At 35.7% G+C, this 24,124-nt stretch overlaps 1 protein-coding gene across 2 annotated transcripts in view; it reads right to left on the bottom strand.

Moving 5' to 3' along the window:
* Nucleotides 1-24,124, bottom strand: part of PDCD10 (programmed cell death 10) — a 42,698-nt gene that overhangs the window by 7,404 nt on the left and 11,170 nt on the right. For both annotated transcript variants that reach the window (XM_037046598.1, XM_037046597.1), the window contains 4 exons: nt 18,043-18,256; nt 10,022-10,075; nt 3,868-3,985; nt 1,874-2,000 (listed from right to left, as the gene is read on the bottom strand). In XM_037046598.1, the coding sequence (XP_036902493.1) occupies nt 1,874-2,000; nt 3,868-3,985; nt 10,022-10,075; nt 18,043-18,138 (395 nt within the window). In that variant the 5' untranslated portion in view covers nt 18,139-18,256. The remainder of the gene's footprint in view (nt 1-1,873; nt 2,001-3,867; nt 3,986-10,021; nt 10,076-18,042; nt 18,257-24,124) is intronic.

Genomic DNA, 24,124 nt, shown 5'->3' with positions numbered 1-24,124 from the left:
TGACCTGAACATCCTTATGATTAAAATGTGGCTAATAATGGGGTTTTCAAACCGCATGTCTCTAGAGCCACACTGGGTTTAGCACAGATGCTTCAGGGTCTCACAGGTGGGACAGAGGGAGGCAGAGTACCTGGACCACAGCTCTGGGCCAATCATTTCCGCTCCAGCTTCAACCACAACACCAATCTCCCTCTTACCTCCTGATATTCTATATAAGATTCCCTTTATGACACTTCTTCCAAACAACAGAAACTTCTCATTCAATCACCAGATTAGATCAGCATTATGAATATGATAGGGAAGCAGCAGAGAAGACCCTGGAGTCGGCCTACCTGGTTCCAAATCTATTATACCAGCTCTGTGAACTTGGGAAAGTCACTCAATTTCCAATGTTTCAGTTTCTTCATCTATTATAGGACTTTGTAATAAGTTCGTATGTGCTTTAAAAAGTGCTTAGCATGTAAGTTCTATTTAAGTAACAGTATTAAGATGACATCGATTCTGTAAACCTCTACTTCAGCGACCCGAAGCAAATATACTGAAAGTACTACTTATAAAATGTCAAATCTTCACAGAAATGTAGTTACAGATCACTAAAAGAACTTTAAACTTAATTACTAGAAAATCTAGATATAAGTTGTAAATAGCTGTGTTTGAGACAATCACTGACAATTTATGCTTTTACAGGACAAACATGTTTACTTTATACCTAACTAAAAATAAAAACCCAGGAACAGTTGATTGTCTTCTTCCTTCACATGATAAAAATAGTTAAAGGATGTTGGGGCTTCTCACTGGTAGTAAAATATTTACTTTAGTGTCTGTCTTCTGTTGCACAGATTTCAACTAGTCAATGAAGCTTTTATCACCCTCCCTGGTCCTTAACTAGAAGACTGAAAAGCAGGGGTCACTCCTCGACAGTTCTCTTGGGTACCCACCATGTGGCATGATTTTCTAAAATGGGACATATTCCCCTTTGTATCAGTAAAAATGTAGGTGCCCAAACAAGCTGAAACAGCACTGTGCAATGTAAATGACAAAGAGCACTATGTCAGAGAAATGAACGCTGATATGCCCAGTGAGCCTTCCCAAGTCTTTAAAGATATGGTGTTTGACGCAACCACTAAGAGTTTCCTTTCCAGAAATTTCTAGTTGTGGTTTCACCAACAGGTTGTGTTAATAGTGCCACTACAATTACTCCCAGATTTCTTTGTTTTCTATCCACTGAGGTTGAAGAAAATTTTCCCAGGCTTCAATTTAAAAATACTCATGTTGAAGTTATGTTTGTAGTTCCCTCCTCATTCCTCCACCCTCTTGCCCCAGAGGAGAGTGCCCTGGGTTGTGAGAACCACTGCTCTTGGACGACCCTCTCAAAGGCCAGCCTCCTGGCCCCACACAGTTTTAGCCTTTTTAAACCTGAATCCCAAAGGCAGGGGTTTGGAGCTTCCCAATTTTAGTCAGTATCTGAAATGCTATTCAAGACAAGTATATGACTTGTGCCATTTCTGAAATAAAAGCAATACTGGTTTCCTTTGTCATCAATCCTGATAATTTATCCAATTTCTCTATTTACTTTAATCAGATGTTTACATTTTTCTACTACTTTTATGTAGTTTTAAACTATATTCTAGTTGATATACACTTCATTCACTGTTTAAAACCAAACATTCTAAAAACAAAGTTACTGTATTCTAAAGCCAAATGCCACCATTTATTTATAAGTTAATACAGATGTAGCATTTAAAAACCCCAAATTTACTTCAAATGAATATTTTCATTTAATATTAATGTCATACCAAAATAAAACCTCTAGAATGAGTGGTCCCTTCAACGTACTTAGAGAAAAAACGGGCAAAAACAAACAGCTGCTTACTTGATTGTCTGCAGAAACCTCACTCTGTCGTTGATCTCATCGGGGATCTTACTGAGGATTTGTTTAAGTGCTCGTGCCTTTTCATTCAGGTCCTGGAATTCTGGCTCTGGTCGTTCAATCATATACTCTGATTAAATAAACATATAACAAAAAGTGTCATGCAACTCTATCAAATGCAAGTCTCAGAATTCTCAGTGTTGGTCAAGAGGGAGGAGAGAGGCCAGATAACTAAAAAAGGTAAGGTTGCAAAAGCTGATTAGTTAGAGTTCAACTCAGTCTGATAATAGCAGGACTCTTACTAAGTAAAATAACAGACGACCAAAGACTACACATTTTCAATTTGGGGTAAATAACTCATGAAGTCATGCTCAATAAATAAATGAAACTAAAAGGGAATCAATCAAATTCATCAGGCCTCTGAAGCTACGTCTCTCAAGGAAACCTTAAAGCAATGACATTCATGACAAACACGATGGCAATATGTATCTGCCCATGGGGAAGATGACTTTAACAAAAACCTCTATATTGAATATACAATGTTTCATTGTATCAAAACCTAAAACAACCTACTAAAATTGTCAGTACATTCTTGAAATCTCACTTAAAAACAAAAACACTACCAAAAATTCAATACATGGGCTAGATCACAAAATAGCAACTTTCGAAAGAAGTTCAATCAGACCCAGTAGAGGCAAAAACGTTACTAATAGATTCACTGTATTTATCCAATTCCTGTAATACCCAGAAATATTACAACCCTACCAATCAGTATACCATGACTCACAGGATGGAAATGCTTACATTTAGAATAATAATAAGGACTTTCTAATAAGTTATTGAATCAGTTAAGTATTTACTTTTGTTCTCCCTAAATATGGGAAATTATACTTCTATGTTTTTCTGAATTAGTGGCAAAATAGCTACTAAATTTAAGTAAAATCCATTTCTAATTGCTTTTTAAAAAAGTAAAAAATGAGAAAGCAAAAAGAATTGTTATTATATTGTTCTCTCAAATCTGTGCTTAAAAAGAAACACTATTCTAAAGTTAAAAAGAAATCTCATTATTTTCAATTGCTATTTGTATAAAGTGAATACAAAATCAAATAACCATTCCATAGAGTTTATCTTTGGCAAAACCCAAACTCATCAAATAACAGGGAAAAAATTGAAGTGCACAATATAAACACTTTACTTCAAGCAATCAGATCTGACAAATGTAACACAAAAAGAGAACTACTTTTTCCTTTTACATAGTTTTCCCCCTACTACTGTCACAATAACAACAACACAAAGAAAAGGAGAGAAGAGAAGGGGGAGGCTACTCCCTTTTGTCAAATAATATAAGATTTGGAAGAAGTGTTTTTCAACAACTGTAAGAAAAAGAAACTAAAAATCGAACTGCTCTTTGACCCAGCAATTGCACTGCTGGGTTTATACCCTAAGAACCCTGAAATACAAATCTAAAAGAACCTATGCACCCCAAAGTTCATCGCAGCACAATTTACAATAGCCAAGTACTGGAAGCGGCCTAGGTGCCCATGGGTAACTGAGTGGATCAATAAACGATGGTACATTTACACAATGAAATACTACACAGCAGAAAGAAAGAAGGAGCTCCTACCCTTCAGAGCAATATGGATAGAACTGGAAAGTGTTATGCTAAGTGAAGTAGGCCAAGCCGTAAAGACAAACACCGCATGATCTCATCTGTAAGTGGAAACTAAGTAACAAAACAAACTGGCAAGCAAAATAGAGCCAGAACCACTGAAATTGACAACAAACTGAGAGTGACCAGAGGGGAGGGGAGAGGGAAAGAAGGGAGATGGAAGTAAAGGAACATGAATGCATGAACAGAGCTAAGGGGGGTGGGACTGAGGGTGGGAGATGGGTGTGGGTAGGGCAGGGGAAAGTGATGGCGGGAAAATGGAGACAGCTGTATTTGAACATCAGTTAAAAAAAGGAAAGAAAACAAAACTAAACAAGACTGTGATTACCTTCTACATCATCAGCGGCCATTCGAAGAAGGGACTCTGTGAAGTTAACTTCTACACTTTTTTTCTCTAAAATTTTCATAATGATGTCTTGTGTGAGTCCTGGATTTTCTTTTTCAGCCTGTAGGAAAGAGAAAGCTAGTTTTGGTTCGCAGGCTAGAGCTCAATCCACTGAGGTAGAAAGCTAGTTTTGAAAAACAGAAACAAAATCATAATTTCAAAACCAAAACTTAATTATTTAGAATCTTTGGGAGCTTAGACTAATCAACTTAAAAGGGCAAAAATCTTTATAAAGCAGGTGTGGTCATCTGTTTTGTTAAAACATCAGTAACTTGTTACAGATGGGGTCCTATTTTTCCGTTTGAACATAAAGTACTTAACATTTCCTACTTCTCCTTTACAGTCTCCTGCAATCAAAGATATAAATAAACATTATATACATACTTTGGTAATCCATCAATTACTGTTTTTCAGTAGTTTAAATATACTGAAGACTTTTAGCTTTTTTTCATTAGCTAATTCACCTTGAGGATCAATCAACTACTCATCTTACCAGTATTTTGCAGATTCTTAGCATTTAAATTAACAGGATGTCAGAAAAAACAAAAACAAAACAAAAAACAGGAATTCTTTTGCAAGTGTTATTGAAGCTATATAATCCCTTAAATACTCTTCCACACAATGATTTTCAATTTGTTTTATTTTTGTAGCATGAATATTTCCTTCACTAGTTTTCAGAACATCATCAATCCTTGACTACCTCCTGAGCTTGCCTCACTAATCGAGTCTGCATCGTTTCTGTGTTATCCTCCTCGGCACTACAATCACCCTAGTCATTTCAAGACTGAGCGCAAAGAGTTCTGGGTTTACCAGAGTTAATTTTAATTTTCAAGAGCTGAGTTTTTGCCAGTAATTCTGTATCATTTCATAGTTGCTTTTAATACTTATAATTATACCCTGAGTTTGTTTCTTTTAGGATGACTATGAATTTTAGTCTATTGTAGCATCTTGTTTCTCATTAGATTTCAGTATCAAAAACTAAAAGGTTGTGGAATGGAATGGGAAAACAAAATATGCAACATTCAATCCTGAGATCATTTTAACTTTTGTCAAATGATATTCAGGGAAGTCATTATGATAGATAATTAATAACAAAAAAGAGTGCCCGACTGAATTCCATTTCTTTTAACAACAGTTCCCCCTTATCCATGGGGGATATGTTTCAAGAAACCCAGTGGATGCACAAAACTTTGGACACTACAAACCCCTATACATACAGATGTTCCTCAACTTACAACCCTACAAGCCCAGGACAAATGGAAAAATATCCTAACTCAAAAATGCATTTCACACATGTAAGCTACTGAACCTTTGCAGTGTAGTTAAGGTTACCTATGCTCAGAACACAGTATCTAAAAAACACTGGTAACACATTACACTATAGAGTATTGGTTGTTTACCCTTAGGATTGCATACCTGACTGGGGACTATAGCTGGCTGCCACTGCCCAGCACCATGAGGGAGTGTCATACCACATGTCACTAGCCAAGGAAAAGATGAGAGTTCCAAATTCCAAGCATGGTTTCTACCAATTGCAAATGGCTTTCAAGCCATTGAAAACTTGAAAAATCGTTGTCAAACCACTGTAAGTTGGGGACTGTCTGTACTATGTTTTTCCCAGACAGCCATATCTATATTAAAGTATAACTTATAAATTAGGCACACTAAGAGACCAACAATATCTCAGAAAAAGGAACAACGGCAACAATACACTCCAAGCAAAGTTAGATGAATACGGCTCGGTGGGACTCGTTGCAAGGGATCCCTTGCCGAAGTCTTCGCACAGGCTTCCCATTCTCCAGTGCAACATGTTTCTGCCACCTACTGGAACATTTTCTGTTCATGTCTTCACCCACAAATTTAATGACTTTTTTACTTAACTAACAAACACTTATCACTCACTGTGCCCCTAACTTTTGCACAGTTTGAGGCGTGACAGCAAACTTGCACAAATTTCAGAAATTTTTTTCTTTCTTCACAATTTCATCAATAGAAGATTTGTTCTTACCACAGACCTTACCAACCTCAGCATATGAATCTTTTCTTTCCTTATCAGGTTGAAAACTTTCACCTTTTCGCTAAATGGGTGCACTCTATGGCATCTCTTCAGCATAACTGAATTGCCAGTATACCTGCCCTTGAGCTTTGGGGCAATTACTAAGTAAGCAAATTAAGGTCACTCAAACACAAGCAGGGCGACACCACGATGGACTGATCTGATCACTGAGAAAGTGACTAAATAAATGGCTAATGGTGAGGAGCACAAGCAGTATGAAGAGGCTGGGCAAAGGGATTCATGTTCTGGGTGGGACTCAGCGGAACGGTGGAATTTCATCACAATACCCACAACAGCACAAAAGTTAAAACTTAAGAACTTTTTATTATTACTATTTCTGGAATTTTAGAACTTACTACACATTTCAAATTTCAAATTTATAGTTTAAAAACTATAGAAACTATTTATGGAATTTGCTATAGAATGTTTTTGGACCTTAGTCACAGGTAACTAAAGAGTACCTGTGGATAAACTGTATAATCTATTTTACTTTTTCTCCCACAAATATATTTAAGACAGAATCTATTTAATAATAAAAAACACAAATAAAAAAAACAGGAGTTGTCTTTAAAAGAAAGTGGAGGGGAAGACGGAATAAGGGGGCTAAATGGCAATGGAAGAAAATAACTGAACCAATATGACTTAAGATGGTATAAACTTTATTAATTTGATGGACTGTCACAAAATTACATATAGAACACTATTTAAATAAGTCAGTATTTGATAGCTGATTTATCTTTCCTAAGTAGCATAAAATTATCATAACACATTATCCTGGGAAGCAAGGGAACTTTCTCTATATGCTTCCAGACAATGCCTACAGAAAACAATCTAATTAAGTTAAAATAAGGTGCTGAAAAAATTAAATGCTGATTCCTGGCTCAGTGGATTGAGTGTTGTTGGCCTGCCAACCAAAAGGTCACCAGTTCTATTCCCATTCAGGGCACATGCCTGGGATGTGGGCCAGGGCCAGGTCCTTAGTGGGGGGGCCTGAGAGAGACAACCACACATTGATGTTTCTCTCCCTCTCTTTCTCCCTCCCTTCCTCTCCTTCTAAAGATAAATAAGTAAAATCTTTAAAAATATATTAAATGCTGAAAGCCTGAAAGCAATGTTTTCAATACCAAGTTGTCTGGGGCCCCAAAATGCCAAAGCAGGAACATTACAGAAATCTCAGAAGCCCCTAACTTTCTCAGTGCAATGTTCTTTGCGCCAAAAGAAATCCTAACAGTGCTGTGTATTACACAGTTAGGTTCTAACAACTTAATAAATGACATCCTAACAACTTAGTAGCCTTTAAAAATATACACATTGAATAAAAAGTATTTAATTTCATTCTTAAATAACCTTAACACTCCTTTTTAAAATGGGATTTGTGCACCCCGATAGGCACTGCACAGTATTTCACTTGCTGGATTACACTGGACACTCTCTCCTCATTTCCTGTTGTACTTTGATTTTCTTGTAGTACTTGCCTTTTATCTCAGCAATGGACAAAAGTCCAGCTAACACAGACATGACATCACTGAAAGGAATGTAAGTAACCCAATCAAATATGTTGAAACAGCAAACTATGGCAAGCTAGTAGTTGAGCGTCAAACAGATATTGAATATTACGTTTCTTCAAAATATTAAAATCTCTCATGACGTCTGAGTTTGCTGTGGGGCCTCAGGACGCCTCCACAGAGTCTGAGAACAGTCGTCTGGGGATCTTCTATTTGGCGTCTTACTTACACTGCTTATTTTAAAGGCATTATATTTACCCAATGACTCTGACTGACAAAATAAATAGATCTACCATTAAATCACAGACTTTACACCTACAGATCCCCCCTCACCCCACCAATAAAACTCTCTGGGTATCCAGTTTTTATGAAGAATTCAACTGTGAGAGAAAACTATCCCCAAGGGCAATAATATCCACTTTTGTGAATCGGGGATTCTCAACAGCACGACCTATCAGATGGGAAAGGGATCAAAAGCAGAATAGATATCTTAAATGATAATGCTCATTACTATTATTTTACCTCAAAAAAGTTATTTTAATACTTTCCCCCCCAAATAACAAAAATAGATATTGAAGCTTGATAGATATTAACTGTTGTTGTGGACCAGGAACTGGAGATATGCATATAAATACAAATAAATGGCTAGGTGAGATTTTTCAATCTTCTTCAAATAAGTTATAGTTTAAAAGGCACAAAAATATCTTTCCCATGCATGCCCTCCTTTAATTTCATATGAAATTTTACAAATTAAATATGATAATTAAGAATAAATCAGAGGGAAAATGCAGACAACTGCAACTGAACAACAATCAAGTAATTAAACATAAAATAAATAAATTAAAGAATAAATCAGTGCATAACTGACCAATGGTTTCCTTGAAAATGACTCACACTATCCTCAGTTAAGAATCCACGAGGCAGATGACAAAATTTACCTATGTGCCAAGCAGATCTACCACAGCCACGCACTTCAAACATGTTGTTTGCTTTTTACTTGTACTTCAGTGTTAAAACATGAGCTTATATTATGGACATTACAAGAAAAAGCTTCATGGAATTCAGTTTTATCTCTTTTATGGATGTCATTTAGTATACCATCTACTGCTTCAGATAGGGTCTTCTTGACCAGAATATGAAGGAGAAACTTCTCTCTACTCTGGGTATCAGGAAAGCTGAAAAACTTCTGCCTTACCAATACCACACTGTTCAACCTATTATGTTTTCCTTCTTTTCTTTGGTTACAATGATGCTTAAAATTGTTGCCATTATGCCTCCCTAATGACCAAGTATGCCATTCCAAACCACACTAAGCAAAGAAAGAAAGAAAAAAATGACAATGGTAATGATTTGTTGATTCTCTTCACTAACCTAGCGATTTGGCAAAGACATATTTTAAAGAAGCTAGTATGAATGCGTGCCAGGCTCCACAATTCAGCACATGTCAACACAGTTCCAATCCAACAAATACAATGTAATTTCTTCTGGAGAGATAAGAGAGATATCTGGTTACATTATCTATGTTATCAGTTAAGAGTGGTATCTATAAACTAATCTTTGCCATAAAAATAATGGATGGATTTATAGTTTCAACTCCAATGAAACACAACTATAAATTTATTCTAGATTAAAACATTAAAATACTTAGCTATTGAGTATTTTAGCTATTGATGGGAACAAATGCACAAAAAGTAAATAAAAATTAAAGTTTTGGGCGTACTGATAAGTACTTGGGGACAGGGATCAAGTTTTATACATAAAGTAGGGCCACCCAATAAAAGCACAGTGCAGGAAACAAACACAAGGCCCTGTAATTTTAAACTGTCTACTAGCCACAGTAACACATTAAAAAATATATAATTCTCTTAAAAGTCCATCTAAAATATTATCATTTCAACATGTAATTAATATAAAATATTTATTACTGAGTTATTTTGCATTTTTTATTATATTAAGTCTTTAAAATCTAGTGTGTATTTTATATTCAGAGTGCAATTCAGCTGGAGCTAGCCATAATTTTAAGTGCTCAACAGCAACATGTGGCTAGTGATTACCAACTGAAAATCTCAGGTTTACAGAGAAGGAAAAAATTCATGCTGAATGACTAAGCTGTATATACTCAAAGTGTTCTCAAACTGATGTACACACAGGTCTTATTTTCCCACTTGAAAATACTGTTTTATAATTATGTTCTATAATTAAACAATATGAAGAAAATATTTTTGAGTTATAATTTTACAAAAGTTTTCAACATGCCAAATAAAAAGGAATTCAAAAATCTATTCCAGTGTTAAAAGAGAGAGTACTCCAAAGACACAGATTTAGGAGCACAAAGTGAAAAGATAAATGTTAAGGAAAGAGCATTTGTTTCAGCTTCCATTGCGAAGAGTGTTAAACTTTACAGAGTATACCAAACAGACACGAGATGGTGGAAAGGGCTGTCACTAAAAGGAACTAAATTGGCAATTATCAGCTGGTATCTAGATTTATGTACAACATACATTTTAATAATCAAAATGAATATTTTGTGCCTCACCTTAATGAAAGCTGCTCTCAGTGTCTGAGCTGCAGACAGATTTACTCGTTCTAGCTGCAACAAAAATTTTAAATCACAATTAATATCAATTTTCTTAGGAAAAGCAACATTTCTGGTATTCTATTCTATATTAAGGATATTGATAGATACATCATTTAACTAACAAAAATACTTGTTAAGGACTCTAAATCACCCTAATTCTCCAAGGAGAGGCTATCTAAAATTTTCATTAAAAACCATGAAAAGTTAAAGTATAAAAACCAGTTCTTTATTACTTTTTTAAAAAATAAGAAATACTCTACCTTAAAGGTAAATTTAGTTTAAGCACAGAATACAAAATAAAATAAGTCCCAATGGAAAGACCTAACATATTTACTGTAATTAATAAAGACAGGGAAGGTGCAGGATTAACTCTAAATGCTCTGCTGCAAGTACACAGCAAATTGTGTGTATATGTACTGAATATAAAATGATCAATACAAAGGAAACATTTATTACTTAAGATTCTTTGTATTTACTACCTTACTTCTCCTTAATTGCATTTTAATCCCCTCAGCCAAGGATTAAGCTGAGATTAGTTTATTTTATTAATTAGCAAACAGTGCTGATAAAAGGTTTGTCTGACACTCAAACAGAAGACTATGGATCATCTGGATTTCAGAGGTGCTTATATCTACCCTCTATTTTATCAGGAGTAAAAAAGTTACCTAACATAACTAAATCAAAAGTCCAGGCCAAATGCTTTCAATTTTATACCAAATATGTAAGGTTAATAATTTTGAAAGATAAAATGACCTTATATTAGACAATTTATATAATTCATTTTCAGTGAGCCAAAAATAGTATACAATTGCATGTTTAAAAAAACCCTCACTGTTGAAACCCTCATTGCTGAAAATAACTCTCTTTAGTTAAATTCAGATTTGTTTAATCCCAAAGGATTAGGCCATCTAATAAAATCCAATGTATGTATTTTTTTGTTTGGGACAACATTAAATGTTCAAAAGAATTGTAACTGTTATAAATTTTTATGCAAGTAGAAAATTTCTACAAAAACCTAATGAACATATATTATGCAATAACTATTCCTTTCAACCTCTTGCAGTGATGAAAAATGTAGGTTTTCCCTTATAAATAAATGACATACAGTGTGGGGCAAAAGTAGGTTCACAGTTGTGAGTTTATTCTTGATTATTTATTATTGTATTATTTTCCATACGTAAACTACTTTTGCCACATCCTTTATATATACACATTTACATATCAAAGCAATCTCCAACACTTTAAATCCATTTATTTTCTAAACAAGACAACAATGTGAAGAACCTTATCTCCCTATGAATTATTCACCTTCAGCATATGTAAAAGCAACAAAATCTGCCCAGAGAAATCATTTAAAAATAAACAATGGATCATTTGTTTTAGTATTGATTTACCTTCACTACGACCTTGCAAAATCTGACGCTGCCTTAGTAGGTAAAAGGGAAAACACAAGGGGACCAAGTTGGCAAGTTGAGCAAAAAAGGAACTCCGGGGAGTTTATAAACTTACTTTTTCCCCACAGAATTCATTTAGTTGTAATAACCACCACTAAAGATTAAAATATTAACACAGTTCCTCTGATCTCAAGTTCTTGTGCAAGAGGCAGAAGGAGACAGGATGAATGTTTCCACCCTGATAGAAACCTATTTCCTTATTTGGGTTAACACCACATTCTGACCTCTTTCAACAAGTCAAAGGCCTGAGTCAGATGTGTGCCTTCCATTATCAGCAATATTAACTCATTCTGTAATGCCCTGACTGATCTGTGAAAGGGTCAAGGCAAGTAAGAGAGGCCAAGAAAAGTCAGTGAAGGACTAATAAAATTAGCCAAGATCCCTTAATTTCAACATCTCTAGAGTTCTAGATTAAGTTTGCACGTGTGTACCTCAGAAAAAAAGGGGAAGCTCAGACATAACACACTACATCAAATCCATGAGCTGTGAAGCACCTCACCTGAACTCTGCGAGGAGTTATTCTGGGATACATTTTATACCCAGACAACTGCAATAAACCCACTAGGTTTTATTACCTATAGGACATCCACACTGCCCAGGCCTAAAGCCTATCCATATTTTTTAAATTGAACTTAATCTCTTATCCATAAATTTATCTAAATTGTCTGGAATCTATCATTTCAACCAATAATACTTACATAGCAAGATACATTTTTTCTTCCCAATTAAAAATACAAAAGTGCTTCTATTTTACACCTCTCACTTGTAATACATGATTTCATAATAAAATCATGTTCATCTTACTAGTACCTTTCATGAGTATCAGGTTCTAATAATAGTCTAACAACAGCAACCATTTATTAAGGACTTATTATAGACTTCATCATACAAAGTATTTTTCTAGAGAGTATCTCTAACCCTCACAATATATCTGGAACTAGCTACCATATCCATTTTAGAGAAAGAAACTCAGTCTGCATAAATTTGTAACTAGGAAGTGAAGAGAGAGGGTTCATCCCCTATCTGTCTGGCTCCCAAACTCATGCACAAACATTAATGCTACCCTGCCTCTCTGTACTTGCCCACTCCAGACTGGAGTCTACTCTATCATTAAATCTCTTCAATTACTTAATACACACAAATTTCTGAGTTTCTACCAAGTGTAAGGGAGACAGTGTGAGAGCTACAAAGAAACAGAAGGTAGTTTTGGAACCCCGGAAGGTCAATTTAAAAGCAAGCAGCTTCATGAGAATTGATGGAACCACTGTCAAAGTAGAAAGTAAAATAAGAATATGAAATCTGAACTAGTCCTTGAATAATATGGCTTCTTAAAATCACCCTCCTTGGCAGTTCTCCCACTACAGATTTCTTCAGGGTTGCAACACAAAGACAAAATGATTTTATGCAAGGTTAGAACAGAACTTTCATTGTGTGTCCAACACTTTTACTAATAAGTTAAGCATTTTTTTTAAATTTTGGGGATAACAGCCTTTGGCTGGGGTATCGTTAAAGAACCGATACAGTCAATTTTTAGTAGTACTTGATAGTGTATACACCCTGAGTCCAAAGAAGAGAGGGGGAACATATGACTACACGGTGCATTAATGGATAGTGGGACAAGAAGAGGCATTCCTTGGGCCTCCATCATATTGAACTTCCATGTTATCAGTAAAAGAGTAAAGAAAAGAAAATCAGAGAGAGAGAGAAAGGATACATAATATCTCATCTCACGTAAAAAAGAAAAGGTACCCACTGAAGTACATTTGGAGGGAAATGATAAGGAGCTTAACATCAGGTCTCTCCCCAGTCTTACATTCTGGCTTGTGAGCTCCTCCTACAAATTACTCTCAATAGCTTTTGAGAGCACTATGAACTACAAACTTGTTAAATTTTACTCTCTGGATTATTTATAAAAATGCAGGGTCTAGCACTAGTAACATCCCTTTTTTATTATAAAATCTTGTATCACAAAATCACAAGCATGTAATTCTGTAACATCACATTCAAGCACACCACATAGCATTTTAAGTGAAATGTTCAAATTAAAACTATAAATTATAACACCCATTTCATTACCTTACCAATTACACTCAAGCAGGTGTTATTTCTGCCTGACCCTGTAGTTCAAAAGCTCATACAAAGTGTTGATTGCACAGAGTTCATTTATTGTTTGCTCCCCCCAGAAGTATCAGTTCGTTACTACACTTCACACTTTCTAGTATCAAGCCAGTCCCTAAAACAAGTCATTAAAAAAATGCATTTAACCCTTTCATTGCTCAAGTTTTATAGAGGCTTGTATCAAACTTTTGATATTTTTAATGTCAAAATAATCAGGTTAGTTGGTTCTGAATTGTCTAAAAATCTCGCTTCCTCAAAATCAGACATTTGCCACACTTATATCCCTTCAACTCCCCTAAAAGATTACTGTAAAGAGGCCACGTATTAACCTTGTGCTGCCAATGAGAAAGCAAATGCAACTGTCTGCATTTTGTACATAGTAAGTTCAGTACATGTTTCTAAAATAATCAGTTCCTGGGGTTGCCACACTGTCTTGCAAAAAAGGTAACGAGAACCACCTTACTCATATAAAAATATTCCTTTAAAACACTGCCTATACATATGCAAAACTCTAGGCTATGATTACAATTTTGTCAGAAAATTACAAGGAAGACTGCTTAATAGTAACAGCTAACATTCACTACACCCTTGGTACTATTCTAAGTGCTAAAATATATTCACTCATTTATTTCACTGCATTGCGAGAACAATTTTTCATCCTCCTTTTACAAATAAGAAAACAAAGACAAATATATAACAAGTGACAGGGCAATAATTCAAATGCAAACATTAACTATGATTACTTCTGGATGGTGAAATTGCAGGTTAAACCCACACCTTCACTGTGAAAAAGTATGTTTGATATGCTCAAAATTTGGAATTTGATATTTCTTCACTGAGGGGAAAAATGGAATAGGTAGATAGGTAAAGCTGGAGAAATATTTCCTTATCGGTAAATTAAGAGTTGCATATTCTGCTGAGATTAGCAGAAATAGCTGCTTCAAATGCTTTTAAATAGAATGATACTAATTATTCACAAGTACCATTTTGTGCAATTTATTAATAGACAAGCAAATAAACCTCTGATCTAAAGTTCATCTCTGGTTGCAAAATTGTTATTTTGTCTCAAAATAACTTCTTCACGAATTATATTTCATCTTAAAACAGTTCCTCAAAGTCAGAGGAAAAGAAGATACATGATACATCTTTGCTGGGAATGAAGAATTGAACCATACATCTCTCTTCCTCCATAAACAAAAAATTAGTGAAAAATAGTAAGTCCACAAGAACCTGAAATGACACCTGGCATGAGGTTTCTATAAACTCATTCCATAATGCAACCAGGAGACCCATTTTCACAGTACTTTTACAACACATGTAATATACCTGGACTCTGAACTCTGCAGCAGCTGATTAAACAAGAAACCCACTCTTTCGGCTGTCCTAGCACAGCTTCATTAAGTTCAGCAAGCATCAAGCTCCCAGAATGCCATAAATGAATGCCCTGTGAGCTGAAGTACTAAAATTTCCTCAGGCGCAAGGATGTGCTAGTGTCTAAACACGTGTTCTACAAAATGACTTATAGACACACCACTGTTATTACTGTGGATGTAAAATTATGGTGACAACGCATAAGCTTTTTAACTCTTATTACACTGTGGATGAAATTTAGCAAATAATTTAGTTTCAGAGTAAAATGTTCATCCCTACTGTGGTACTACTTTCTATAAGATTCACTTGACAACTACTTATCTTTAAATCTGCATAGAACAGAAAAACAAAGCCAAACTAACTAATTTCCCTATTAGTGAACTTATAGAAAAATCTACCTTTGAATTATAAATATTAATTAACTGAATTGGCATCTTATTTAAGACGTTATATTAATACACTGGGATGTCAGAGAACACCAGTACTTTATTCTTTTTAACCAAACACTTCACATTTGAAGGCACAATAATTATTTCACTCCATTCCCCAATCAAGACCAAAATTTCATCTCTATCACAAAAAGGAAACCTACTACCAGCACTATTCCCTAAATGCCTATTATTTCTGAACACACTTTTAAAAATATATGATTGAGATAATTTTTTTAAAAGGTCGATACCGTTTTCGATACCGAAACCAAAGTCCAGCAATGCAGCTGGCCTCCCTTCAGAAAAGACTCAAAATAACCCAGGCAAATATAGGATATTCCCCCAAACAACCTGGCCCAATAGCCTACTGACTTAGCTACAGAGGTAGACTACAGACATGAAAAGAGGGAGCATCTGAGGAACTGTAATAATGGTTCCCAAAATACCTGAGAAGTAGAGACAATAATTTTCAAGAGAGATTACTCACTATCTTTCTCCTTAAGGACTGTCCCTTTACTTCATACCTGATACAATTAAATAATTCAATATATAATTACTTATCTGCTTAAGCACTTGTGTTTCCTACAATTCCCAAATAGAGGTATGTGGCCGTTTTCCCCTTTTGCTTCTCCAGACCCTAGCAGAATACTCAGCAAATAAATGGTTGCCATTTAGTAATTACTTACTAAGCACAAGTGAAGGACGTGCTTCTAACTATAACTCTATCTAGTCTTGCAACAAAATGGGTAAAGTATTAGAACAAAACAGTGGCAATAATTACTCAAGTATCAGTTCCAGCAGCCAGACGTGGGTATAATCAGTGCTACCAGAGTGGCAGCTACCACTGCAGCAGTATAATAGAGAGGGTTTTCAAAAGATGCCTCTCCTTGCTTCCTCTTTAGTATTAAACTTCTAAATTTCCCAACTTCTTTAGCAGCTGAGGTGTGGCCCTAAGACTATATTTTTGGTACTGAGATGTAAATGGGAGTCTTGTACAGGACATTCAGAACGGTTAAGAAAGCTGAGTCGGCTGGAAGTAACACACCACCCTGAACTCCATGTCCACTTTTTGCCCAATCCAGGGAACAACTCAGGACGCGCTGAGCTTCAGCAGCCAATCCCACAGGTGAAGTGACCGTGATAACGGAAGGCAAGCACTATGGCGATGGAAGACAGGACAGGACCTCAGTTTCTGATGATACTGAGCCATAATAGTAGCCTTGGTCCACTTACCTGTAGAATTTTTTTATGTAAGAAAAATAAATTTTACTCAAACCACTGTTTTTTTTCTTCCATGGACACTGAGCCTAACACTATTAGTAGACAATGGGTAAACTTACAAAATATTTCTCTGAAATGAAAACTAAGTCTCTGGATTTCAAGCTGAAGAGGATAAACCACTCTCTTGTCCCCAAAGCATTATAAAATACACCAAATACATTATTATTAAACCGAATAATGTAGGTAAAATGGTTTTGAAACCCATAATCTTACTCTATATATTTTACAAAAAGAGACGCAAACTTATTGGAAATGGTGGGAGCGTCCAGGAACAATAAGATTAATAGTACCCATAGCTTTATAATTAATTGGATTAATAAAACAGCAAAAAAAAAAATCCCAAAAGTAATTATACAAAAAGCCTAAAGCCACTGAATTTGGAGTCCTAGATTTTTAGTTGTAGATAATTTCTGGGGGAAAAAATCCACATATTAGGACCTTAGTTCACCGTTAAAGGGGAGTAATTAGATTATATTTAAGAAACTTGCACAGCTCTAGAATTCTCTATAACTTAGCATATTAATTTTTTTAAAGTATTAATATTATAACTCTTAGAAAATTCCTCAAATTAAAAAAGCAACTACACCTTCTCTGCATACAAAGCACCGGTATGCTCTCTTTATCAGTAAAAAGGTAACAGTACTGACTGTAACTCATCAGGGTATTTTTGTGCCAGCTCTCCTATCTAAAATGTGCTTATCCTCAGCTCTCCAGCAGTCTAACTCTTATTTACTCCTTTCAGATACTACCATGTCTACTCAGTAAGGCCTGCCTTGGCTCCTAAAATAGGTCCCACATACTATTTTTTAAACTTCACAGCACTTAACACAATTTTTCATTCATCTAATTATTTATATTCTTTTGTTTAATGTCTCTCTTTCCCACTACACTGAAACTTCCAGAGGTGGAAGAGTTCATCCGGATTTTCTTCCCACTGTTTCATGTCTAGTCTTGGCATGATACCTAGTACATAGATGGAGATCTATATGTAAGTATTGATAATAGGAAAGAACAAACAAACAAATGAATAAATGAAGTAGTCATTAAAAAACTGCAAAGAACCCTGGCTGGTGTGGCTCAGTGGACTGAGTGCCAGCCTGAGAACCAAAGGGTTGCTGGTCTGATTCCCAGTCAGGGCACATGCCTGGGTTGCAGGCCAGGGCCCCATAGGGGGTACATGAAAGGCAACCATACACTGATGTTTCTCTCCCTCTCTCTTTCTCCCCCACCTCTTACCCTTTGTCTAAAGATAAATAAAATCTAAACAAAACAAAACAGACAAAAAAAAAACGGCAAAGAGCCTATCACAAAATATTTACAGACTTACCTCATTAAACACCGGATACATGACTGCATAGAGGGGCATAGAAACCATGGAAGTGGTCTCAGCTTCATTCTTCATCTCTTCCATTGTCATCCTCATTCAAAGGCCAACGACAGCAGGAAAAGCAGTGCTAAAATGCAGCAGAATCTTCATTCACTGCAGTATTTCTTCTCTTTTCTTGTGTGATAAAAGAATAGGGCATAGAAGATATACTGACCTGGTTAAAGCGGAGAAAGAACAGAGAATTAAGAGGAAACAACAAATCCCAATAATTTTCTTTTCCAATGTAGAGTCCTCATTTTACGAACAACTGATCTGTTAACATATCTTCCTTGTAAAGACAGCCCCGGTCAGTGAACATCTCTTAGCCTTCCCAGACTCAAGAACTGCCCTGTCTTGAGAGCTAATATCTCTTATTAGGTTCTACTTTACAAAGCAGTGGTTCAAGAACCCACTCATCTTGAACTCAGAAAGAGCTCTCTATGAAGCACCATGGATTAATGATGTGTCTAATTCCATCATATGCAATCTAGGAAAAAGCATCAAAATGCATAATTATAGCATTTCCATGTAATATAAACTTTTAATTATGAAATGTACAATGTATAAGTGCATATGGTGTACGAGAGAAGAATTAAGAATAAAGAATTAAGGTAACATTTTCATTAAAATCCTTTTGCTAATTATTCACTGATTTTGTCACCTAAAAATAATGAAAACATAAGCACCATATGATTTAAGACCAATCTTAGAATTGTAAAATTGCTACCAAATGTGATCTGTCTGGGGAAAATAGTATGTTATTTTATTTTGCCAGTGGTACTTCTTAAATCTTTGTCCAAAGCTGACACAAAAACTAAACAAGAAATCATGGTTACTGGTAGTTTGGAATTAAAATATCAAGAATTCAGTAATATAAGAGAAATTTTGCCTTGAGGAAGTGAGTAAATGTGCTACTTTTTAAGAGAAAGCAATTATATTTCCTTTGCTGGGCTAAAAAATGAGCCTCATTATGTGAAAGAGGAATAGTACTGATATACCTTATATTAAACAATATATACATATATTAAACAAAAAGCAATTCTGAGTAATTTCTACCATTTTTAAAGCATTCTCAGATTATAAAACATTTTTCCTATGTTTTTAGTCCTTACAATAACTTACTTTACAGAAACAGCTATTCCAATTTTATAGATGAAAAAGTAGGCTCAGAGAAAATAATTAACTTACTCAAGATCACACAGGCAAAGGCCCAAGACTGGATCCCAGTACTTAGAATCTAGATCTGATACTCCCACATCAGAAAATCAAGTTTGAAGCGCAAACAAAGAACCTGAGCTCATTCACCCAGGAAAATACCTGGAAGTAGAAGTTATTTATTTACTGAATGTTTAGCACCTACCACGTGCAAGATGTAGTGGAGGGTGACTAAGATGTCCTAATCACTAACAAGTTATCTGGGTCAGACTGTGGAAGACCCAAGCAGTTTGAATGATATTATCAGAGGCCTGAAGTACATATAGCTTCAAAACTCTTAGATAACCCATCCCGTTTGAGAACTGTTTCCTGTCCTTCCATATCCCGACCAGTGATGGGAAACTCAACACCTACTTAACAATCTGGTCCCATTCCTCGTGGTCCTAAACATAAGACAGTCCTATTTCTGACTTCACAGAACAAGAACAAAAGGCCAATTTCTAAATTTTATTCTATAGGACAAGAGAAAATCATCACCCAATGAGACCAGTGATTTAAGTGGATTGCTTTGGTCACAGCATTAAGAATAGAATGGGGAACAGAAACAGAAGGGAGAGAAAACTTACATCTTTATAAGAGACCAACTGGACCTGATCATAAGAGGAAGTAGGTAAGTATCAGCTGTGGTCCTACTGTTCCTATGTAACTAATAGGGCATTTGGTAATCTACTTTTCCACTTAGAAATAAATTGTGAATAGTTTTTATATAAACATGGAACAAAGAAGAGGGTTTCAAATACAGAGAAATCAGGCAAAATGAAAATAATGAGTACTGTATGCACAGTGTAATAGTAAAAGAAGACACTAATATCGATGAAAAAAAGCAAGTAAATAGCAGGACAGAGTCAACAACAGAACCTTGAAGAGCTATCTCACTGCGTGACAGAAAACAGATCATTTATTTATTTAATAAATATGTATTTGCTACCTACACCGCATTAGGCTTGATACTACATAGAAACCAATGAACAAGGCTAGACAGTCTCTGACCTCATAGAGCCTCTACTATGGAAGGAAGACAGAAAATGAACAACTGTGAATATCACACAGGGAGAAGTCAGGATGCTACACTGCTACGGGAAAACTGGATGAGAACCAACATCACAAAAAGCAGGCGTTCGAAATACTCCCAAGCATGGACAGACAACATTTCCCTTCAAATTTATTTGATTTCTTGGTGAGGTCAACAGTAACACTCAAAGAGTAGATCACTTGTAACCTGGTAAATTGGGGAAGGAAATTCCCTGCATGAGAAGTCTTAAGTCTTCAAGAATTTCACTAAAAAAAGAGATGAAACACTTAAGAAGGTGAATATCCTAAAGCAGGCTCAATGGAATAATTTCAGTCTTTCATTCTTTCAAACACGTGCCTAACCCTGCATATATAAAAGCAGACAATAAGAGACAGGTAAAGTGGCCAGTAACTTTAGAATTCTTGTGACACCTGACCTGTCTACCACACTAAACTTACTCAAATACTGAATTTTTACCTTTTGTCAATACTGGCATTGCATTCTTTTTTTTTCAATTGTGTTTAATAAGCAGTATCATTCCAGATCGGGAAATTTTCACTTAAGATATTTATGATTCATATTAATTACATTATTTCTTCTAAACCAATTTTACAGTACTACCAGCTACTACTTATCATCAACCATATAGTATTACAGCCGCAACATTCTGGGCTAAATAGACGGCTGGCCTACAACACACTTAACCACCTTTCAAAATTGTTCCTTGGATGAATTTACAACTTTTCAGTACACACATTCACAAATTAGGGTCGATCACAGTTTCATTCATGTTTACATGAGATTAAAAACCACCAATTCCAACAAGGCTTTTTAAATATTAAACTGTTCTGCTAATTTCAGTTCAAGTTAGAATACACTGTCATTCCTTCTACATGCTTCTTCATCTGAAATGATTAAATGGACAACCCTCAATCCAAGAAAAAACATGCCTGCTACCTAAAGGGCAAGGGCCAGCTGAGCTGAGCCCAGGCTGTGGCCCTGCCCCTTTGAAGATGGTTTCTTCCTCTCACTATGCATGTGGCCAGGCGTTGACCAGCCAGGCGGCACATCACTGGCCCTCTAAGGGACACTGATATCTGGAGAGTACTGATTACTCATGCACAGTCGACTGAAGATTACTGACTCCAAATCCCAAATCTGGAAAGACCTTAAAAAGTCACCTCATCCACACTCTCAGTACAACAGAAGCTAAAGTACAAGAAATGATTTGCCCCTAATAACAATTACTAGCTAATAATAAATAAAAAGTAATGTGGATGTGGTGGCAACATAGCAAGAACTATTTGTTTCCTATGTCAAAAGTGTTGCTTTGGGGTAAAAGTTTTCATTTCAAAGCTAGCTCTGTTTCTTGAGTGGTTAGCATCCACAGGGGGAAATAAAAAGAACCAGGATTACAGATACTAGTAATTTAGACACAAGGTTACAAGGTATATACTTTTCAACAAACTTCTCTTCGAAAACAACCTTTGTCACATGGGGATACCAAAACAAACAATATAAGCAACCTATTTATACTCCCCCCCCCCCCGATTTTCTTGAATATTCAAAATATCACTGCTAATTTCTAACACAAGGTGAATCAGTTTTAAATATCTTCCTGGGCTTAAAACAATTATCATTTGTTTAGAGTGAAGTGGCAACAAAAGCAGGTTAAAAATTGGCCATTCCCATCCTAAACTCTTAGTGTTAGGAGTTTTGTCCTGCCCAACCAACAAGAGCTTGTTCACTTATAAAGAACTGCATTAGGGTGTGTCTCAAGCCCCAACATCAGCATTTCCTGAAACAGCCTCACTTTACTCCAGCTGGGGCAAGAGATAACTCTAGAGCCAAAGCTGTATTTACTTACAAATAAAAAGAGTGGACACTGGGAAATCCTTGGCACTGATGTATGCAGTTTCTGGGGTGAGAAAGAAGCCTCCCAAGTAAATCTGACACTGAAAATGTTTCCAGGTGGGTCTATTTGTCTTGTTTTTCTCTATAGTCAAATCCAGGACTCAGCCCCTTTACCTGGTCCTAAATTCTTATAATTCCTTTACTTTCCCTCCCTAAAGGGAGAAGCTTTATTCATTTATTTTGTTGCATCTCCAACCTGTCCATGAACACCTAGATAGAAGTTTATTCATTCCAGAAGCAAGCAGAATCCATGTGTTTGTTACCATTTATAAGTGTTCTTTTTCCTAATCAAGACATTAGAGTCAGCAAAGCAAGAGTAGACAATTTAAATAAACACCTGTTTATGAGATGGACAATATATAAATTGAACCAGCTTTGCTAATACTTTTCAAATTATCAAGCTTGGCAAAAAAAAATCACAGAACTCTAATTAATTCTATTAACAAAATCTAGACCCAATCACATTTACCAGTTTTTACTTCTTTTTGCTATCCCAAGCTCTCCCTACTATACCAAGAGAATATAAGCAACAGGTGACTGTAAATAAAATCAGAATTTTAACAGAAATTTAAAGTAACACCAAATAAAAATACAGTAAAATAGAAGTCAGAGGTTATAAATTCTAACATCTCATTTTTATTAGGGCTGCTAGAATATTTTGTAGATCCTGGAAAAACAATTGGTGTATAATTTAATATTTCACAATATTCTAAAATAATTTTCATTAGATTAGATTAACCTTGCTTTACACACAAGCAAGATTTAAAAAGTTACCTCACTTGTAGCACAAAGCAAAACTTTCTTTATGGCAAAGGGTGCAAGTGATATAGATCCCAAATGCTGGGCTGGCCTCAGCCATCACAATCACTCCAGTGCCTACTAAAACACACGCTCCCAAGACTACTCACTCCATTGAAATCTCTAACAAGGTCCAGAAACTGTATTTTTGGCAGATAGTCCAGATGATTCTCAGGAACAGGACAGGCTGGAAACCATTAGGGTGAAGAGAACTGTGGCTGGAGTGAGAGAATCCAGCTGCTAAGGTCGGTCTCGTGTACACAGGTAAAGTTTAATTTGACTAAGCACCTGAGACAGGGAATTTTGGTTCTGACCCCAAGTTTCACTTAATCACTGACCTTGTTTCCCCATCAGAAACAGAAAGGGAGTAAAATTATATTAAAGCCTTGAATTTTAAGATTCAGTGATAATATGTTATTACATACTGGCATCTACTCTAGATTCAAAAGTAATCTCATGGAAAATAATTTTTTTAAAAAGAAAAGTATCAGGTCATTAAAAAATATTTCCAAATTCTAGTAAAGAAAGCCTCTTTAATAGTTGGCTGATTCAAGGTTTCAACTGACAACCCCATACTTTCTTCTCAAACACCAGCCCTCACAAATCATACCCATCAGGCTCCTAAAGAAACTGAATTTATCACAAGGCTGTGTAGCTCAGACTGCCCATTTCATAGCAGGTGAACACGTGTATCACAACCTACCTCTTAGGGCCTTCTCATGTCAAAAGGTTGTAGCCACCTCCAAACAAGGGACAAAAGGGCTAGCGGAGAATGCTAGGAAAAAGGGAGGCAGAAGAAGAAAATAGGTAGGAGATCCCCCTACTCAGACCAAAATGAGCTTGAGGCCTTCGAGGTATACCTATGTCTCTCTCCTTCCTCTGCAAATTATATTTTCTATAATTCAAGTTTTATAGAAACTTCTACAGGTTTTTTTAATAAGGTAATGTGGAACTCAACCTCCCTGATCATGTAATAGTATGAGTTCAGTAGTTACTGAATATTGCATTTAGAGACATTTAGAAATAATCTCGTTACAGACACCAAAAATCGTTTATGCTACTCTGAAATATCAAATGGATAATTTGTGCAGAGAGGTATGAGGA

The sequence above is a fragment of the Sturnira hondurensis genome, unplaced genomic scaffold (genome assembly GCF_014824575.4).
Source record: "Sturnira hondurensis isolate 20B ecotype Veracruz unplaced genomic scaffold, ASM1482457v3 Scaffold0005279, whole genome shotgun sequence".
Taxonomy (NCBI): Eukaryota; Metazoa; Chordata; class Mammalia; order Chiroptera; family Phyllostomidae; genus Sturnira; species Sturnira hondurensis.
This window is presented reverse-complemented; position numbering and strand designations above follow the sequence as displayed.